The following is an 18591-nucleotide window of genomic DNA, read 5'->3' as shown; positions in this document are numbered from 1 at the left end:
AGCATCTCTGAATATTATTGGCTCTGCTCTCCACAAAGCAAAGTTCCTATCACCACTATAAGCAAAACTGAGGTAAATTAATGGTCCAGTTATATTTCTCTAATGGGAAACAGAGAAGAATTTCTCTTTTTAAACAAGTTACATAACAGGCCTAAGCTGTTATAGACCTAGAGGCTAATTATCCTCTGCAAAGAAGATCCATGTGGTTTAGTTTAGCTCAAGCATATTTTGTTTGCTAAGCATTGGATTTTTTTAAAAATTTATTTATTTATTGGTTCGATTTATATGCCGCCCTTTTCCAGAGACTCAGGGCGGCTTACAATGCGTTAAGCAATAGCCTTCATACTTTTGTATATACCAGCTTAGTAGGGCTTTCGCCCCCCCCTCCAAGCGGTGTTCTTTTTTATACAAAGTCAGCTTATTGCCCCCCAATCCGGGTCCTCATTTTACCTACCTCGAAAGGATGGAAGGCTGAGTCAACCTTGAGCCTGGTGAGATTTGAACTTGCAGTAATTGCAGGCAGCTGGTGTTACTTAACAGCACTTTAGTCTGCTGAGCCACCAAGGCTCTATTTCCCTATTTCATGGACAATTGAAGGGCTAGTAGTACAATAATAGGTTGTGTTCAGTTTTATATTGCTTTCAGAGGATCTGGACTATGTTAAAAAGTGAAACTAAAAATAGCCATTTTGGTTCAACTAGAAACTTGGCATACCTATTTTGCTCACTATTTTGGTACTGTAATCTATGGAGGAAGGGTGAAGCACTTATTTATCTATAGGCTGTCTAGCCTGCTTTAGTTCCTCATAATCCATAGCCTTAGTTCTTCTGCCCTCTACTGCTTTATCATGAGCTAGTTCTTTCAGTCTTTTTAGTTGGACGCCCAAAGATTATGTATTTTATTTATTTAATCTAGTTAAAGTATTTGTATGATCACCTGTCTTAAAATACAACTTTGGGTGGTTCACAACAACAAAACCCCAGAACTACATTTTTAAAAAGAGCCTTGGTGGCACAGCAAACTAAAGTGCTGTTAACTAGCACCAGCTGCCTGCAATTACTGCAAGTTCAAATGTCACCAGGCTCAAGGTTGACTCAGCCTTCCATCCTTCCGAGGTAGGTAAAATGAGGACCCGGATTGGGGGGCAATAAGCTGACTTTGTATAAAAAAGAACACCGCTTGGGGGGTGGGGCCCAAAAACCCTACTAAGAGGTATATACAAAAGTATGAAGGCTATTGCTTAACGCATTGTAAACCGCCCTGAGTCTACGGAAAAGGTCGGCATATAAATCGAACCAATAAATAAATAAATAAATAAATAAATAAATAAATAAATAAATAAATAAATAAATAAATAAATAAATAAATAAATAAATAAATAAATAAGCTGTAAAACAAAAACCTGGTGCCTCAGTCATTTCCTTGCTTGGATAAAAAGCCAGGTCCTAATAGTCTTCCGGAAGACAAAGGAAGTGGGACTTCCAGATCACCTGTGGAAGGATGTTCAGCAACAGAAAAGGCAGCTCCCAAGGTTCCACTACATGGGGTCCCTAACCCCTGGGCCACAGCCTGTTCGGAACTAGGCAAAGTAGCAGGCAAATGTGCTTCCGCTCCATTTGTATGAGTGCATGTGCCCACTGTTTGTGCAGAACTATTCCCCCCCCCCCCCATTACCACTGCCAGTTCACAAAGCTGCAAAGATTGGGAACCACTGCACTAGATGGGAAAATGTATAGGCCTATCCTATCCTATCCATTCTAGTGAAGTGGGCAATTATTCATAGAGAGAAGCAGTCCTGCAAATAACCTGATTCCATGCCATGTAGGGCTTTAAAGGTGATAACCAGCTATTTGAAATGCACCCAAAAGAAAAACTGAGAGCTAGTGCAGCTTATGCAAGAGAGCTGTACATTCAAGTTATTTGCTCCATGACCCACAGATTTATATAATTACGTATAATTCATTTACTGAGTAATAAATACTGTCTTTTAGGAAACTGGACTCACAATCTGAAATGTGATGTACTATTAATCAAAAAATCCTTTATCAAGTTATTGTTTTGATTAACCTTCATAACTATTTCCCGGGGATGCTTATTTTTCTCTCCCATACATATGCACATGAACATTCTTACTCACCCACATAGAGAGGTTTAGTGAGGTTTAGATGGATAAAACTCTGGGCCGGAGCTGCCCGCATCACCCAAGGAAACCGGTCAACTTGTAGCCGAGCAACTTTGACGTTGATCTCTGCTTTCACTTCATGCCACTCATTATCATTGAATGGCATCTCTGAATGCACTGTTAAATTCTCATCCCCATTTCCAATGTCATAAGCAAAGACCAAGTCTTGAGAAGCTATGAAGAAGTGAGAAAATTGAAGAGTTACAGAAACATTTCAGGTCTGCCCAAAAAGAAATCTCTGATGATTCAGATATTTATGCCAATGCATGAAAGCCAGCATATTGAAGAATATCTTAGAGGTCTATAGAGAAATGTCTTAGGACATTCCTTAAGTGCAACTTCCCTTTTTCCTATAGTTTTTGACCAGGCCTTGGGGCTGTAATAAAATTGAACTGAATTGTTCTTATATCCCTAATCTCTCCCACTGCATAACCCACCCCTAAGAACTTTACAGAGAATCTCCTATTTCAGCAATTGACCTTATTATCAGTATCATTAACCCTCACTGAGGCAAAAAAACCCAACTGAAGCCAGCTTTACCAGCCTTTATGTTAAATACAAGTTGGAGAGGCTTGCTCTTTGATTTCCTGCCAGCCCACATGCTAATGATTAGCAATATTATTATAAATATGCCAGCAAGACCCTTGGGAGGTGCAGTCTCAATGACCTAGTCAATTAAGTCCATGAATTAATTAAAAAAAAAAGATGCTACATTGTGTTAAAAGCAAAATGTATGCCCCATTGGATCCTAAATTCCATACTGTTGAGCTCCATGCGGATATAGTTCCTCGGGCCCACATTCTCTAGGAAAGTGCCCGTTGGTGCAGAAGTCTTGAAGAAGAAACTGATATCCAGGCTGTAATTGACCTTGAAGGTAGGAAAAAGCAAAGCTGTTCCCCTGATGAAGGATACTGTATTCCAGGAGTTGCCTGCAAATCATGAAAAAAATATAGTGAGAAAACTGAATGAATGAATGAATGAATAAAAATTTATATGGCTGCTCAGCTCACTCTGTGACTCCAGGTGGCTTACAAGGATAAAAGCCTAATACAAAATAAAAAAGCAATACACACACATATATGCCTTCATAATAACAATCAGATGAGCTTTATGATGGGCTCTATCATCCTACTTTGAGATCCCCAGGTCTGTTGATAAAACCAGATTTTCAGGGCCTTGCAAAAGAGTGTCAAAGTGGACACTAATTTTTTCTCCACAGGGATGATGTTCAACAAGGAGGGAGCCACCAAAGAGAAGGTCCTTTTTGATCCTACTACATGAACCTCCTTAGGAGAGGGGACCCATAATATTCCTTTCCTCCCCACTCTGATGGATCGGGTAGATGTGACTGAGAAAAGACAATCTTTAAATAACTTAGTCCCAAGGCATTTAGGACTTTGAAGGTAACAACCAGCACTTTGAATTGGACCAAGAAGCAAACTGTCAGACAATGCAGCTCCTGCAGGAGAGATGACACATGTGCACATTTAGGCCTGCATAAAACCATGCAGGCCATTGCATTTTGAACCAACCGAAGCTTCGGGATACTTTTCAAGGGCAGTCCCATATAGAGCATGTTGTGATAGTCAAAAAGGGAGCATGGGTGACTATGAGCAGGGATGGAGCACAAACATTTTTTTGGTGATTGTTTTTATACCTTGGTTGGTGAGCTGTGATATAATGATGTTACTGTTACTGTCAATTTTTCTTCTTTTAAAGGGATTGGGGGAATTTTTTTAAAAAAAACTATAGAAGTTTTACATACTTTTGTTTCCCATCAAAAAGCAACAGGAAATATCAACTTCATTTTTTAAAACATTTGTTATTGAATTTCATCAGCATAATCTTAAGGGTTCCTGGGGGCTACAAAAATGGGGTTGAGAATGGTATACAACCCATAAACTTGAGGACTCCTACTCCAGTCTGAGAGATTCATAGAAAAAGACCATTACATCATCTCCCACTCTGTCCACTACTCACGGTCTCCATAGCAACGCAATGGACCCACATAGAACTGAGCCTCTGATCCAGAACGGTTTGTATCGCTCACTACAACCTGTGTGACTGGAAGATGGTCAACAAAATTCAGCAGCCCTTTATCTGCTCGCCTGGAATAGGGAATGATAAACAGACTCCCATCATTTATTAGAAATACTCAGCTCCCAATATATCATCACCCAGACCCCTTTGAGAGAAGATGGAATCAGATCTCACCACATCAAGTGTTCAGCATCACAGTTGCAATAGAAAAGGGGATTAGCACAACTCTTCTCCATGCCACATGCACAGCGCCCAAGGCCTGGAGGAGAGCCTCCCCAGTAATAATGACGTTCTTCATTTCGGCCCATCCAGAAACTTAATGGCATCCCAGCTAAGAGAAAATAAGGCAAAATACAAATTGGAGAGGAAAATCCCTTGTTGATTCAGACCAAAAGCTGCACCTAAATTCTCATCAAGTTATTTTTAAGATGATCACAAATTAGTTGAGAAAAAACATGTTGTCTCCTTCATTTCGTAAAACACATAATTTGCATTGCTTTTCTTAACACCACAATTGATTTAATTGCATATTTATTATGTTCCCTAACTCACCCTTTTCCCCTACATTAAAAACTTCCAACACTTAGGCCTAGCTGTTCAGATATGATGGGGACTCTCACTCCCAGAATTCCTAGCACATCTAGAGGGTGGGAAAGTAGGAAGGTTTTTTAGTAGAGAAAGATCCAGCTCTTTAGTGAATTTTTTCAATGACTTTCAACTTTAGTTATTTATGTTTACAACAGAGCAACCAGAATTGCATAGGGCATTAAAACACAATTTTTAGCTGATTAAAAATAGATGAAACATTAATATACCCATTATTTTGTTTCAGTCCCATTCTTATGGAATATATTCAATGTTTTCCTCTCTTCATACTGTGAAGAGCTATTCATCAGAATTCCAAGTTCTCTTTCCAGTTCTATCCTTTCTTACCCACACTGCCAAATTTTGTGAGTTACACTGCATGTATAGGAGATATATACATATGCTTTGAATTGCAACTTTCTCTCAGCTGAAAAGCAAAGTTAGTTGTCCAAAATAAACAGCTATAATCACTTCTCAATATATATTCTTAGCTCTAACACGAGGTAATATATGCACCTCATGGTTGAACTTTGGATCTTTGGTGCTCTCTTATCTGGCTTGTTTGCTTGTAGATGTTTGCTTGTTACCAACTAGATAACATCATCAGTGCTACTGAATGTTAGATTTGCTCCCTAGTGAGTTTCCTAGCTCCTCAAAGAGTAAGAGAGCAAACTCCGCACTTACTAGATGATGTTATCTAGTTGAGTAATGAAATTCCAAGTGGAGGGTAGCAAGGAATCCAAATATATTCCCAGCTCTTGGCTCATAGCATGTGTGCAAATCCATACCATCCTTACAATGAAAGAACGTTCTACATACTCACTTTGGGTGTTGAGTAGGCGAGAGAAGTAACAGTGGAATTCAATTTGCTGCTCACAGTACTCAGAGGCATTTGCCAGGGCTGATACTTCTCCCCATGATGCATTCCAGTAGTCAACTGTGCCCAGGAAAGGCCTTTCTGGGCTATAGCCTGATACTTTTGTGAGCCAATGACGATTGTGACGAACAATGGTCCATGCACGGTCCTCTGGAAAGTACAAGTGGACAGGCAACAGTTCAAACTGAAAATCAGCTCCATCTAGTTGAAAAATTTCCAGATGTGCTTACTTCAAATCCCAGAATTCCCAGACAGAATGGGCATTACTGAAAAATCTGGGAGTTTATCTCCACACATCTAGAGATTGCCTGAAAATTGGGCATCTACCAGATACAACTGCCTCTTCTCTCTTTCATGTTTCTGGTGGCTGTTGAATAACTTTCCCAAATTTAATTAGAGCCAAACTCCAAATCTCTAGGAGAGAAGCTTCTAGAACATTTCAATCAGTGGTGGGTTGCCCCTGGTTCAGACTGGTTCGCAAGAACTGGTACTAAAACCAGCGGGAGGCTCCGCCCACTGACCTGGACGTCATCATAGGTGATCTGCGCATGCACAGAAAAGCATGGGCTCAAGCAAGCGAAGTGAGTGCGCAGGCACAGGCGCGATGTGAACCAGTAGTAAAGGCAAGTAGAACCCATCCCTGATTTCAATTTCCCTGACACAAGGGGAAAGTCTGAATTCCCATCCATTACCCGTACCTCTCATGTCACAATATACAGTAAAAGGTTTGAGGGGTCCACTGCCATCTGGATCAATGGTGTAGTTCCCAGACACTTTTCCCCTGATTCGATAAGCTTCACAGCTTTCCTTGTAAACGGCTAAAAAAGAAAGAAGGAAGTGAAAAAGCTATCCATGTTCAGAAGCCCTTTAAATCCTCCCTCACTCGCCCCATCAGGCTCACGAGTATGGCAGGTCTCTCCCATGTAACCCGTCAAGTCACAGATACAAGTGAAGTCATCCCAGGATTGGATGCATCGACTGCCATGTTCACACATGTTGGGGGTACACCTGGGACAAAAGAAAAAGCAAGTTATCACAGCAACTCTTCTGCCAGCACAGATCTACATTTTTGAGAAATGTGACTCCTTTTTTTCTGATCCACGTGCAGGACACTTTTTCAAAAATTTTCACATGTTATAAAATGTCCAGCTACCTGTGTTACAAACTTAAAATTGCCCCTACCTTACTGATTTTCAACTTTCTCTTCCCTTGAAGATTTAACATTAACCATTAACCATTATATAGATTCTGGTCTGTATTACTTCTAGTTGATCAATCATGGCATCATTAACTATATTTTTCTTGTTCTTTCTTTATTACTGAATTTGGCATCTTAGAGTTATTGATTTATCTTTTCATATATCAATTTATTTTCCATAACGTTCTATTATTAGTTAGAACTATTTAAGATCTTGGTTTTTCATTCTTTTGATTAGCTGAACAAGTCTCTCTATCCATTTTATCTCATGTGTCAAAAGGAAGTCAGGTTGTGCAACCCTCAATTTACTTTACCTTTACCTTTTTTGTTTTAGTAGCAACTGCGCTTAAATCCACTCATAACAATTTTGAAATCCTGTTAATAGTAATCTTATTTGAAATATTATCTCATTAGCAACTGACCTATGACCCATTGCCAAATCCAAAAGCATTCTGCTTTGGACAATGCAGGTGCCTTCTGTAACTATCTGCCTTGAGAGCAACTATTATCCTAACATCCTAGGTGGGGAGCTCCATGGAGCATGTAAGTACTACATGAAGAAGTTCTTTAGGATTTCTGCAAAACTGATACTTATTTGTCTCTTACCTTTAGTTCACCTAACTCACAGCAGCATAGAGAAGGCTCCTAATTTTATTTATATTTTTTGGTCATTATTACATGCTCCTGACATATTTGGCTATGTGGACATTGGCAAGATTGAAACTTGCTTAGATTCATCAACCTCCTTTTGACACATGAAGTGGACAGAGAGACTTTTCAACTAAGAATGACCTACAGCCTATAAGATCACCATACTAATGCTACAAATTAGAAGAACTTCTTGGATCTCTCATTTACACCATCATTTATGACTCAATTATGCCCACCCAGACTTTGCTTCTCACAGACATACCTGTCCGTGATGCCACACACGTTGAAGTACACCTCAAAGTACTTGCCAAGCCGATGCTGACGAACCATATCCAACTCTATCGGCTGGCGATCCACACTGACCATCTGCATGCAGCCATGAAAAGCTGTCTGATTGGACAGGCAGCCAGTCCGTAGTGCTGGCTTGGGGCACCCTACAGAACATCAACCCAGCCATACACGCACAAGAAAGAGATACAAAGATTATATATATCTCAGTGGATTAGGCCCATATTAATTTGTATTTAACAAACAATGGGCCTCAGGGGACACTGATTATTATGGTTCTCCTCTAATCCCAAATCCAAACAATGAAACCAAATAATGTTTTGCAGAAGTGAAACGTCATAATTTTCAATTAATCATTAGGGTTGTGCAGTGCAACTTTGTCTTGAATGCAAAAGGGTGCTTTAGAGTATGTGCAAATGCACATATCTATTTGCAACTCTTTAAAGAGAGGTGCTTTTTCCTAGGAACAAATAACATGATCATTTATCCTGCTCAGTTCACAATCCTGCTTTCCATCACCCTGAAATTATTCAAATACTATATCTTCAGGTTTAACCATCCAGTAATTCCAATTTACATCTTAAAATCAAATGAAGTACCCATTCTGAAAATCCAAATGCTAAATTGTGCAAAATTGACATGCACACGTAGTGTGGTTGCTCTCTATATCTGGACAGCTGTGCATCCCAAGCTTTGCAGATGCTTTATTATTTCTTTTAATGTTTATCTTCGAAATCACTATATCTACAAAAATCCACTCCAAAACAGAGAGAAGCTGCTACAAATTGTAACATATCTTAAACTAGTCTTCCCCATTTGAATGTTCAGCAGATGAATTAGATTACAGGTCCCACAGCCAAACGCATCTAAAGGTCACATGGTTATCGAAGTTCATCTGAGCATTTTTCCCATAACAATTTACTACGTACCTCCAAAAAAGTACTGGTTCCCAGTACGCAACTGAATGTCTCGGTCAACACGGAAGCTGGCATCATTCTGGTCATCAATAGTGATAACAGCCGAGGATTCTCGTACCATCAAGGACACTGAGTGCCAGAAACCATCATTAAGACGATATCCTAAGAATGATAGAATACAAGAAATTAAGAACATGTGATAGGATTATGAATAAATTGGCTGGACCTTAAGATTTCACCACCAATCCTACTGAAGCCACAAACTTTAAAATCCATAAAGCCTGCCCGCCCCCCCCCCAAAAAAACCTGGTTTCCTTGAGTTTGCTAGCCATTTTGCTTTTTGTCTATTATAAGAAATATATATTTTGAAGATTAGCTACAATGCACTATCCCAGGAGTGAAATGCTCCTTCTTCGGAACGGATCGCCTGATCCGGTAGCGATGGCAGCGGGTGGTTCGGAGAACCAGTAGCAAAAATCCCTGTGCCCCCCCCCATGCCCAGCTGAGCCGCGCGATCATCAGAGACTGGTTTTTTTTTACTTTTAAAAGCATTTTTTTCTACAACCTCTTTGGCTGAAAAAATGCTTTTAAAAGTAAAAAAAAAAAAGCCTCTGATGATCGCGCTGCTCAGCTGGGATCGTCAGAGGCTTCTAAAAGCATTTTTTTCTGCAACCTCTTCGGCTGAAGAGGTTGTAGGGAAAAAAAATGCCTTTAAAAGCCTCTGGCGATCCCAGCTGAGTTGCCTGATCGTCAGAGGCTTCTAAAAGCATTTTTTTCTGCAACCTCTTAAGGTTGTAGAAAAAATGCTTTTAAAAATAAAAAATAAAAAATTTGGCCACACCCACCCAGTCACATTATCCCATCCCACCAAGCCACGCCCACAGAACCGGTAGTAACAAATTTTATATTTCACCCCTACACTATCCCCACTGTATTTGTAAGCCATCATTTTACACTTTCATTTCACAAGAACTGCAAAGATTATACAGTTTTCCATGCCTAGAATAGTATCCAAGAGCTGTTTGCCTAACGAGTTTAATCATAGAGAGCTAATAGTCCATTTAAACACCCAAACCCAGTCAATAGCAAGATCAAAAGGAATACATCTTGGATCCAAACAGATCTGATTTGAGTGGTGAAATTAATACCAAAAGCAATTATAGTTTTAAATACCTGAGTTTCTTTGAGAATGTCAGTTCAACACTCATTTTATATTACACTTCCTATGGCCACATAGGATATATAGAAATGGGGTGGAAAAAGTCAAAGTGACTAAGACTCCCCAATTCCATCTGCAAGGGTAACATCCAGTAGACACCACAGATTTTTACACAAATACACACACGTTTATGTGTGTATAAAGTTAAAGAAAAATTTAAAAGACTAGAAACAAATCTCTGTTTGAAAGAGAAAAGTAAGGGAAGTAAGGAAAAGTAGTAAGTGAAAAAAGTGCAGAAAAATAAATAGAAGAGAGGACAGGCAGGAAATGGGTGGGAAGGGGAGGTGTGGAGAGGAGAGGAGAGGAAGAAAACAGTTTCTGGTCTTCTTAACAGCAGTTTCAAGTACATTTATATTTTACCATCTTTCTCTAAGATTACAATAATTTCCATCTTTCCATAGCCTATTTTTTCTAAACTTTAAAGCCATAAAATATATATTTTTTAATTTTTACAGTGAAAAATCCAAAAGGGGTTCCTAGTCATTACTAAATGTAGTTATTGGCTTGGAATTACTACTAAATGTAGTTAGGTTCTGTGTTAGGCCTAGTACTCTTCAACATTTTCATAAATGATTCAAAGGAGGAGCTAGGAGAACTCATCAAATTTGCAGATGATACCAAGCTGGGGGGAATAGCCCATATTTTAGAAGGTAAGCTCAAGATCCAGAAGGATGGATCTTGACAGATTTAAACCCTGGACTCTAATCAATAAAATATAATTCACCGGTGAGAAAAATAACACTTAGGCAAGAAAACCAAATGCAAAGGTATAGAATAAGTGGTACTTGGCTGAACAGCAATAATTGTGAGAGAGATCTAGGAGTCCTGGTGGATAACCACTTAAATATGAGCCAGCAATGTGCATCAGCTGCCAAAAAAAACCCGAAGTCCTAAGCTGCATTAACAAAGAATAGAATCAAGATCACATGAAATGCTAGTATACTTTATACTGCTTTGGAAAGACCACACTTGGAATACTGCATCCAGTTTTGGCACCATGATACAAAAAAGATGTTGAGACTCTAGAAAGAGTGCAAAGATAATCATCTTAGTATCATCAACATAGTATGTTTTAGCCTGGAGACTAAAACATACTATGAACAGTTGCAGGAACTAGGCAAGTTTAGTTTAAATCGGGTGTCGGCAACCCAGGGCTCCCGAGCAGCATGCGGCTCTTTGACTACTCTTCTGCAACTCCCTGCCAACCCGGTCTCCACCCCAAGATACTGGCCCAACCCAGCCATGGCCGATGCCAACCTTGCTAACACGAGGGCTGGCAGGGTGGAAATGGGATCTGGGAAGAGGGTACGACAGAAAGGGGGACAGCCCTGCAACTGAGGAGCAAGCATGAGCCATGGCAGTGGCTTCCTCCTCAAGCGACCCCCTGGCTGGCTGTTGCGTGTCCAAGAGGGTATGCACAAATGGGGATACCCTCCTCAAGCGAGTGGCCAGGCTCAGCCAAAGTGCAGCGAAGGTGTGCGGAGCTGGCGGGTTGACTGGCTGAAGGGCGAGTGTCATTGGTGAGGGCGCTATGGCTTTCTCCGAGCTTGATCCCTGGGGTGGGCGTGCAAGGTTCGATGGGACAGCCCCCTTTTCCTGCTGCCCTGCTCGGAGAAAGCTGTAGCACCCTTGCCAAAGACCCTCGCTCCACAACCAGCCCAGATTTCCGAAAAGTTGCCAAGAAGAAAGAAAAGGAGTAACGAAGAGCTCCAAGGACAGTTCGCCAGATTGGCCCAGCCTTGGCTTTCTGAGAAAGAGAGAGAGGAGAGAGAGAGGAGAGAGAGAGAGAGAGAGAGAGAGAGAGAAGAAAAAAAGAGAGAAACAAATGAGAGAGAGAAGGGGCAGTGAAAAAGAGAGAGACAGAGAGAAAAAGAAAGAGAGGAGGGAGAGATTTGGAGAGGAAAAAGGAGAGAAAAACAGAAATGAGAGGGAGAGAAAGAGAAAGAGAGAGAGAGAGAGAAAAGGGGAGAGAAAGAGAATGAGAAAATGATGGAGGGGGAGAATGAGAGACAGAGAAAAAGAAAGAAAAACAGAAATGAGAGGGAGGGAGAGAGGGAGGGAGAGAAGGAGGGACACTCTCTATCACAGAGAAGAGAGGACCAATTTATTTTTCAAAACACCTGAGAGCACGATAAGAAGTAACAGATGGAAATTTATGAAGCAAAGATTCAACGTAGAACTAAGGAGAACTTTCCTGACAATGAGAACAATAAACAAGAGAAACTGCTTGGTTTCAAAAGTTGTGGGTGCTCCATCACTGGAGGTTTTTAAAAAGAGACTGGGCAGCCATTGGTCTGAAATGATGTAGGCTATCCTGTTTGAGCAGGGGGTTGGACTACTGGAAGACTTCCAAGGTTCCTTCCAACTCTGTTATTCTTTATGGTGAACTTTAATCAAACAATCTTTGCTAATTCTGTCATCTACACCAGCCATTCCTCTATTGTGGGTCTTTCGGAATCTTTTCATTTTTATACATATAATAATCTTGCAACAGTTATCTTATAAAGCAGAGATTTTGAAGCTTTTTTTTTCAAAGTGGAAAAAATATCAGGAAATGGCAGCCACTTTGTGCCATACCATTACAAATAATTTGTGGCATTATGTGAACCACGTCAATATATCTAAGGGACAATGGGTACTATATATCTGTGGGTGTATGTACACATATATACACACAAAATCAATTTAAAATCTAATTGGAGAAATCTGCTTTCTAATTCCTAATTCAAGCAGCATTAATTTAAAAATATGCACGTAACTGAACTTCTGTTTTTCTAATTTATTAAAACATACAGCAGATTAAAGATTGTAATTGTTCCTGGAGAAATTATATTAATCATTTTGTAGCTTTTTGTGCTGCAGCTCTGTAGGGACAATAACTTCCTGAATTTCCAGTCTGCACAGCCATTTTAAGAGTGCTCTAGAAATAAGGAGAAATGTTGAAGAAATGGTTGTTTAAAATATATTGACCTTTCTTTGTCATGTAACTTCATTTCTATTGCATACAGCAATAAGAAAAGCCCAGTTTGGAATATACAAATAATGGCTCAAAGCTAGAATATGAAACCTGAAAATAAGACATCCCCTGATAATAAACCCAATTGGGCTTTTGAGCACATGCCCTAAAATAAGCCCTCCCCGAAAATATTTAAACGCATGCACAGCCGGTCCCTGCCATTTCCTCTGGTTAGGATTAGGGAGACAGAGCTGGAAATCAGGTAAGACCACAAGAAGAGCCCCGTCTTGCTTCACACGTCCCAAAATAATAAGACCTTCTCAAAAATAAGGCCAAGCGCTTATTTCAGGGTTCAAAAAAATATAAGATAGTGTCTTATTTTTGAGGATACACAGTAAAAAAAAAAAAAAAAAAAGCAGAAGACAGGGACAAATTATACCCAATTTATTTACAAGAAAACTACATGGATATATTAATAAAATCCTCAGGATATCAATCTGACTTGAAAGATACTTTACTTAATAGTTTCCAGTTTCCAGTTTCTCCCTTAAAATAACAAATGGCAGAAACCAAAGACTTTATCAGAATTAAATGCTAACATCAGTCATAGACCTGGTAAGCAATTACAGAATTGGCCACAATTTCTTGCCAACCAGACTCTTCTCTTCAAAATGCTCTTGTTTAAAAAGAGTCAATACAGGATGTTGAGCTATTAATTGCAAAGTTGTCACATTTTGTTGGCTTCAAAATCTGGGCAAGACATATTACCCAAAAGAGCCAAGTGATTTATTTTCATATTATATTTATATATAGAAAAAGCAGAATCTCCCTTGCAGTGATTCATACCACTGATTCATCCAGCCAAACACTGAGATTGGATTTAGATATTATCTTTTGCCATAAACTTTTAGACTGATTTTGAGCCTTGAGTCCTAATGGAATCGGTGAGCCCATTTCTTAAATTGTATTAAATGAGATGATTGTTAGTATTGTTTTAGGTTAATTGTTCAGCTATTATTTGCATTACTTATATTTTTGTGGGTTATTTTATTCTGTCTTTAATTATTAGCCTCCAAGGATCATGTATCATAAATGAATAAATAAATAAAGCACCTGCACAATGAAAGTACTCATTCTACAAACCATCCATGATCCAGTTATACATTTTAGTCAATATTTCATATTATTCACTAATGTTGGCTAAAAGCCTTAATTCAAGTTCAGTGGAAATATTAGGAGTTAAAATAAAGAGAATTTTGTTTCTTTTTTGAACTTTGCCATGAAGCTGATCTTGAATGTGAATTTATTATTTGTATTTTTCTTCCTGAGACATTACTGCTCACTGCCCATCATTCACTGCACTATAATTGTTCTGCTATAAAAATGTTATTGTTAAATAAAAATTTGACCATGTTATCATTGAGTCTCTATTTGGCAGTTTAGAAATTGTTATATTTTCCATACGGAGATGCAGCAGACCACGTTCCAGGTTCCACGTTCCTCTCCGGTTTGTTGGAAATGCAACGCCACTATGGGAACTTATTTTCATAGCTGGTGGACCTGTCCCCGAGCAAGAGAATATTGGGCTAGAATTCAAAAATGGATTTTAGAAATCATAGGATGTAGGATAGAATTGAACCCGGAAACATTTTTACTAGGCATGAAACCAGAGAACGTAAACAAATCTAATTGGTATCTCGCTCTCCACATCATCATTGCAGCAGGATCCATTGGAGGCTACGTTAAGCGCAAAGATCATGGACTGTGCAGAAGCAGACAAGCTTACCGGACTTTTGCGAGATAGACAAGAATTGGGGTTATATAGGAGTTGGGACCGGTGGTATGCTTGGCTGCAAAAAAAGAAATCTTAAGAAGAATGTAAAATATTAATCTTAGTGTGAATGTGGGTAAATATTTATAGGAGCATTGCATGGCAGTTGAGAATTCTTTCTTCTGGATAATCTTTTCTTTTTTTGATGATTTGGTTTAATAGAGGTTTGTACTATCTCTAGGCAAAAATTGATGCTTTAAAACTCTGTATGTATTATATTACTCTCTGCAATTCTATCCATATTGCTATATTTTTTTCTGTAATTTTTAATAATTTTTAAAAAAGAAATTGTTATATTTTCCATACAGAGATGCAGCAGACCACGTTCCATTCTTATATTGGTATTTTCATACTAGAAATTGACCTGCTAGAAGTTGGCCAAAGTTTGGGTGGCACAAATAAACATCATGCACTGACCATCCTGACCTAAATCTACGGTATATGGAAAGCACCACCAAAAGTGCTTGAGAATGTCTTATTACTGCAGGAGCAGATAATTAACTTTTTAATAAACTTGACATTATTTATACATACCCATCTTTTAATGTTTTGCTTTTAAATTTTATCCACTTTATTTTAAGATAACTCCTCAACACCCAGACCTCACAGATTCTTCCCCATTCTAGTTGATTCTACCACCAGAAATCTCCCCCTCACACATATACTCACACACTCTCAATAACTCTTTATTCATTACAATTAACAACCAGGGAGAGCTTCTTCACATAAAGCACTGCTGGCAGCCACCACCTGTCCTCTTTCAAAGCAAAGCCTGTCCAGCCATTGATATACAAATTAGTTGGGAAGCAGACATCCATTTGTGAGAAGGTGAAATTAGCATGAGAATACCTGAGACCAGCCAATAACTTTGGACAGGAGAGGAGGCAAGACTTCAATATCCTTAACAGCCTCTGCTGAAAACTAGCATAAATACCAAGAAGGCAACATTGCAACTATAGCTTTCCCCATCATTAGCCCTATACCAGGGGTGGATTCTACTTACCTTTACTACCGGTTTGCAATAGGAGCACACACACACTTCTGCGCATGCGCAGATTGTACCTTACGACGTCCGGGCGGATGGGCGGAGCCTCCCACCACTTTTACTACCGGTTCTCAAGAACCGGACAGAACCGGGAGCAACCCACCACTGCCCTATACTACCACCAAATCCAACTGTGAGGGTGAATTGGAGAATCTGCCCACCAAGAAAGCTTACCTGCATCAAGGAGAGTTATAGTTTCTTATTGAACTGGAAAAGAAAAAATATCTGCCTTAGATCCCTAATTTGTCCAGTCTTTGGGCAAGAAGGAAACAATCCAACAAGTTGTATTCCACCTTTAAGTGGATCCAGCATCACCAACCTTTCTTTTCCCCTCTCCCATAGGGCACCTTTCCAACATTAGGAACAAACTATGTAACATGCTTTGGAGTCTTACCTTGGAGCCCTTTTACTAACTGAAATCTTTACCTTACTTACTGCCTACCTGCTGCAAATTCCAGCTTCTTGGTTTTGGTTTTGGTTTTTGGCTGAGCAATTGTGACATTGACTTGTCCATCACTCAGGACCATCTCAAGCCATCCTAGGTCATCAGCAAAGGAAGTGTACATAAGCAGCCCTACAACATCCCATGTGCGGAAACTGAAACTGACTGCCAGCATATTGCGCCGAGGATATCCAGGGACCTGCAAGAAGTTGTTGACCCCAGCAAAGGTAAAAGGGAACAAGAGGTTGTCCCGGCAGAAATAGCCCACATGACCCTGCAACAAAGAGAGAAAGCATGGTGATATTTGCAGAGGAAAGCAAAAGCAAAGGGAGAAGGCGAATCCATTAAGGAAGGGCCACATGCATTTGCTCCCATATCTACATGCCTTCTATACGGTGACACAATCTGCTGCCTTGGCTACCAAAAAGGTCTCTGTTGGGCACCTTCTTTTAGCTAACTCTAGAAACATTCCAGAGACTCCACATGGCACAGTTAGTAAGGAATATTTATTTTACATATCTTATCGCCTTCTGGAAGATGAGCTTTCAGTCCCTTCCTTACTTTCTTGTTCATGCTTAGCATTAGTTGCCTATTGAAATATTCAGCAATCTTGCCCAATAAATCCATCGAGCAGGCCTTGGAATGACAGAGAGCCCCATCCACTTTTCTCACTAGCCAGCTGGATCATCCTGATCATCTAACCAATAGGAGCAGCTGGATTGTTTGATTGATTGCTGCTGCAAGAGGAAGTAGTCTGGTCCCCATATGCCCACTCACTAGATCACTGGTTTGCTAATAGCAGCAGGAATTCATCAACGTACAGCAAGTTGCTGGGAGGGAAGATGGAGGGAGGGAGATAATGAAGTTTGTGAGCAAGTATGGGGGCCACACACAGAGACACATACACACTTCTACACATGCAAAACTCATCAGGCTGTAAAAAAATTACTCCACAGGTGAGCGATGTTATGAGGCATTCAATTTTGCACATCATAATATCTTTCCTTTATATTCAAATAGAGGGACTTAACCCAACAGAACTATTACTGCATGCTGAGAACATGGAAAGTCTTGGAAATAGAGGAGTTTAGTAAAAAGGCCAAGAAAAATTTCCCAGAGTTGGGAAGCAATTTGAGATCTTTCAAAACATTTAGGTTTAGCACGGATCCACAGCAGAACTCAAATAATGCATGCAAAACACATACATTTCTGCCAGTAACTGGATCCGTCAGACTCTTCCTTGAACTGTCATCTGGCAGTAACTATTCCATCAAGGTACAGCAAACAAGGCTGGGAAGTAGGACCACTTTATCATCCTGAGCTGTTGGTTAGTAAATGTTAGAAAAACTACTATTTAACTATAAGAATTGATGCCTGAATTTGCTTTTTTTCTTTTTATTAATTTTATATAATAGGTTTTAGACTGTAAGTCACATCCTTTCACTTTAAAGGAATATATATGGTACTCTAGAGGTCTTGTTCATTAAAAATTGGAGCAAGAATATTTTACAGAAAAATAATATGATTCCAATCTCTCCAAAACATGAACCCTTTGATATTTTGTTAGTTTTCTTCACATATATTTTAAAGCCAATCTGAATATTCCAATTTTGTTTCTCCTTCCTTACCGAGTAGAAATATCAGGACTGCTTTCATAACATCAGTTTTCCTAGAGGAGATTATACTGGAGTTTCCTTTCCAGGAATAGCTATGAAAAATCAATTCACTTACAATGAAATCAGAACGGAAAAACAGGTGGCAGGCAGTAGCAGGATCAATTACAGGACAAAAGCAACATCAGCTTATGCACAGACTCAGCAGAGATTAACAACCACAGGCCAAGAGCCTGTCTCCAACTACAATAGAGCCAGTTTCTATCTTCATTGTCACTGACCAGCTTTTCCCAAAAATATCCTCCAGATGTGTGGAGTTCAACTTTCCACAGAGGTTGAAGAAGTCTGAAAGCTGAATTCCAGATAACTGCAGGGTTTCTAAGTTGGTAAGGCTGCCATAGATCCTAGACCCAACCTACGTTAATTCTTACCTCAACCCGGATGGCGGGATGCCGACGTCTTACTAAATTAGTAATATAAACCAGGTTGTAGGCAATGTTTTCCATACAGCCACGAAAGTTTGGCCTGTAGACAAGACGCTGTTTCTCGTAGTTTCTCACTCCTCCAAAAAAGATCTGCAGAAAACAAGGAGGACACAACTCAGCTGGGAGCCAATTAGGTTCCTGATTTTTAATGGCTGCACATAGATCATGTGGCCACAATGAAAGACAGAGAATGTAGGGTTAAAGGTCATTAAGGTTCCCAGCAGGTATCAACTCTATGGAGAATTAGAGGGGTACAATTCAG

At 39.6% G+C, this 18591-nt stretch overlaps 1 protein-coding gene across 1 annotated transcript in view; it reads right to left on the bottom strand.

The window, feature by feature from the left end:
- CNTNAP1 (contactin associated protein 1) overlaps positions 1–18591 on the bottom strand; it is a 52056-nt gene that overhangs the window by 10477 nt on the left and 22988 nt on the right. The window contains exons 7-17 of the mRNA XM_034416188.2: positions 18276–18419; positions 16232–16505; positions 8751–8900; positions 7796–7967; positions 6586–6692; positions 6383–6502; positions 5631–5834; positions 4397–4553; positions 4163–4290; positions 2944–3111; positions 2138–2356 (exon numbers count right to left, since the gene is read on the bottom strand). Of these exons, the coding sequence (XP_034272079.1) occupies positions 2138–2356; positions 2944–3111; positions 4163–4290; positions 4397–4553; positions 5631–5834; positions 6383–6502; positions 6586–6692; positions 7796–7967; positions 8751–8900; positions 16232–16505; positions 18276–18419 (1843 nt within the window). The remainder of the gene's footprint in view (positions 1–2137; positions 2357–2943; positions 3112–4162; positions 4291–4396; positions 4554–5630; positions 5835–6382; positions 6503–6585; positions 6693–7795; positions 7968–8750; positions 8901–16231; positions 16506–18275; positions 18420–18591) is intronic.

The sequence above is a fragment of the Pantherophis guttatus genome, chromosome 4 (genome assembly GCF_059756535.1).
Source record: "Pantherophis guttatus breed Tessera chromosome 4, ASM5975653v1, whole genome shotgun sequence".
NCBI classification, from domain to species: Eukaryota; Metazoa; Chordata; class Lepidosauria; order Squamata; family Colubridae; genus Pantherophis; species Pantherophis guttatus.
Note: the sequence above shows the minus strand (reverse complement) of the source record. Positions and strands in the feature narration are given on the sequence as shown.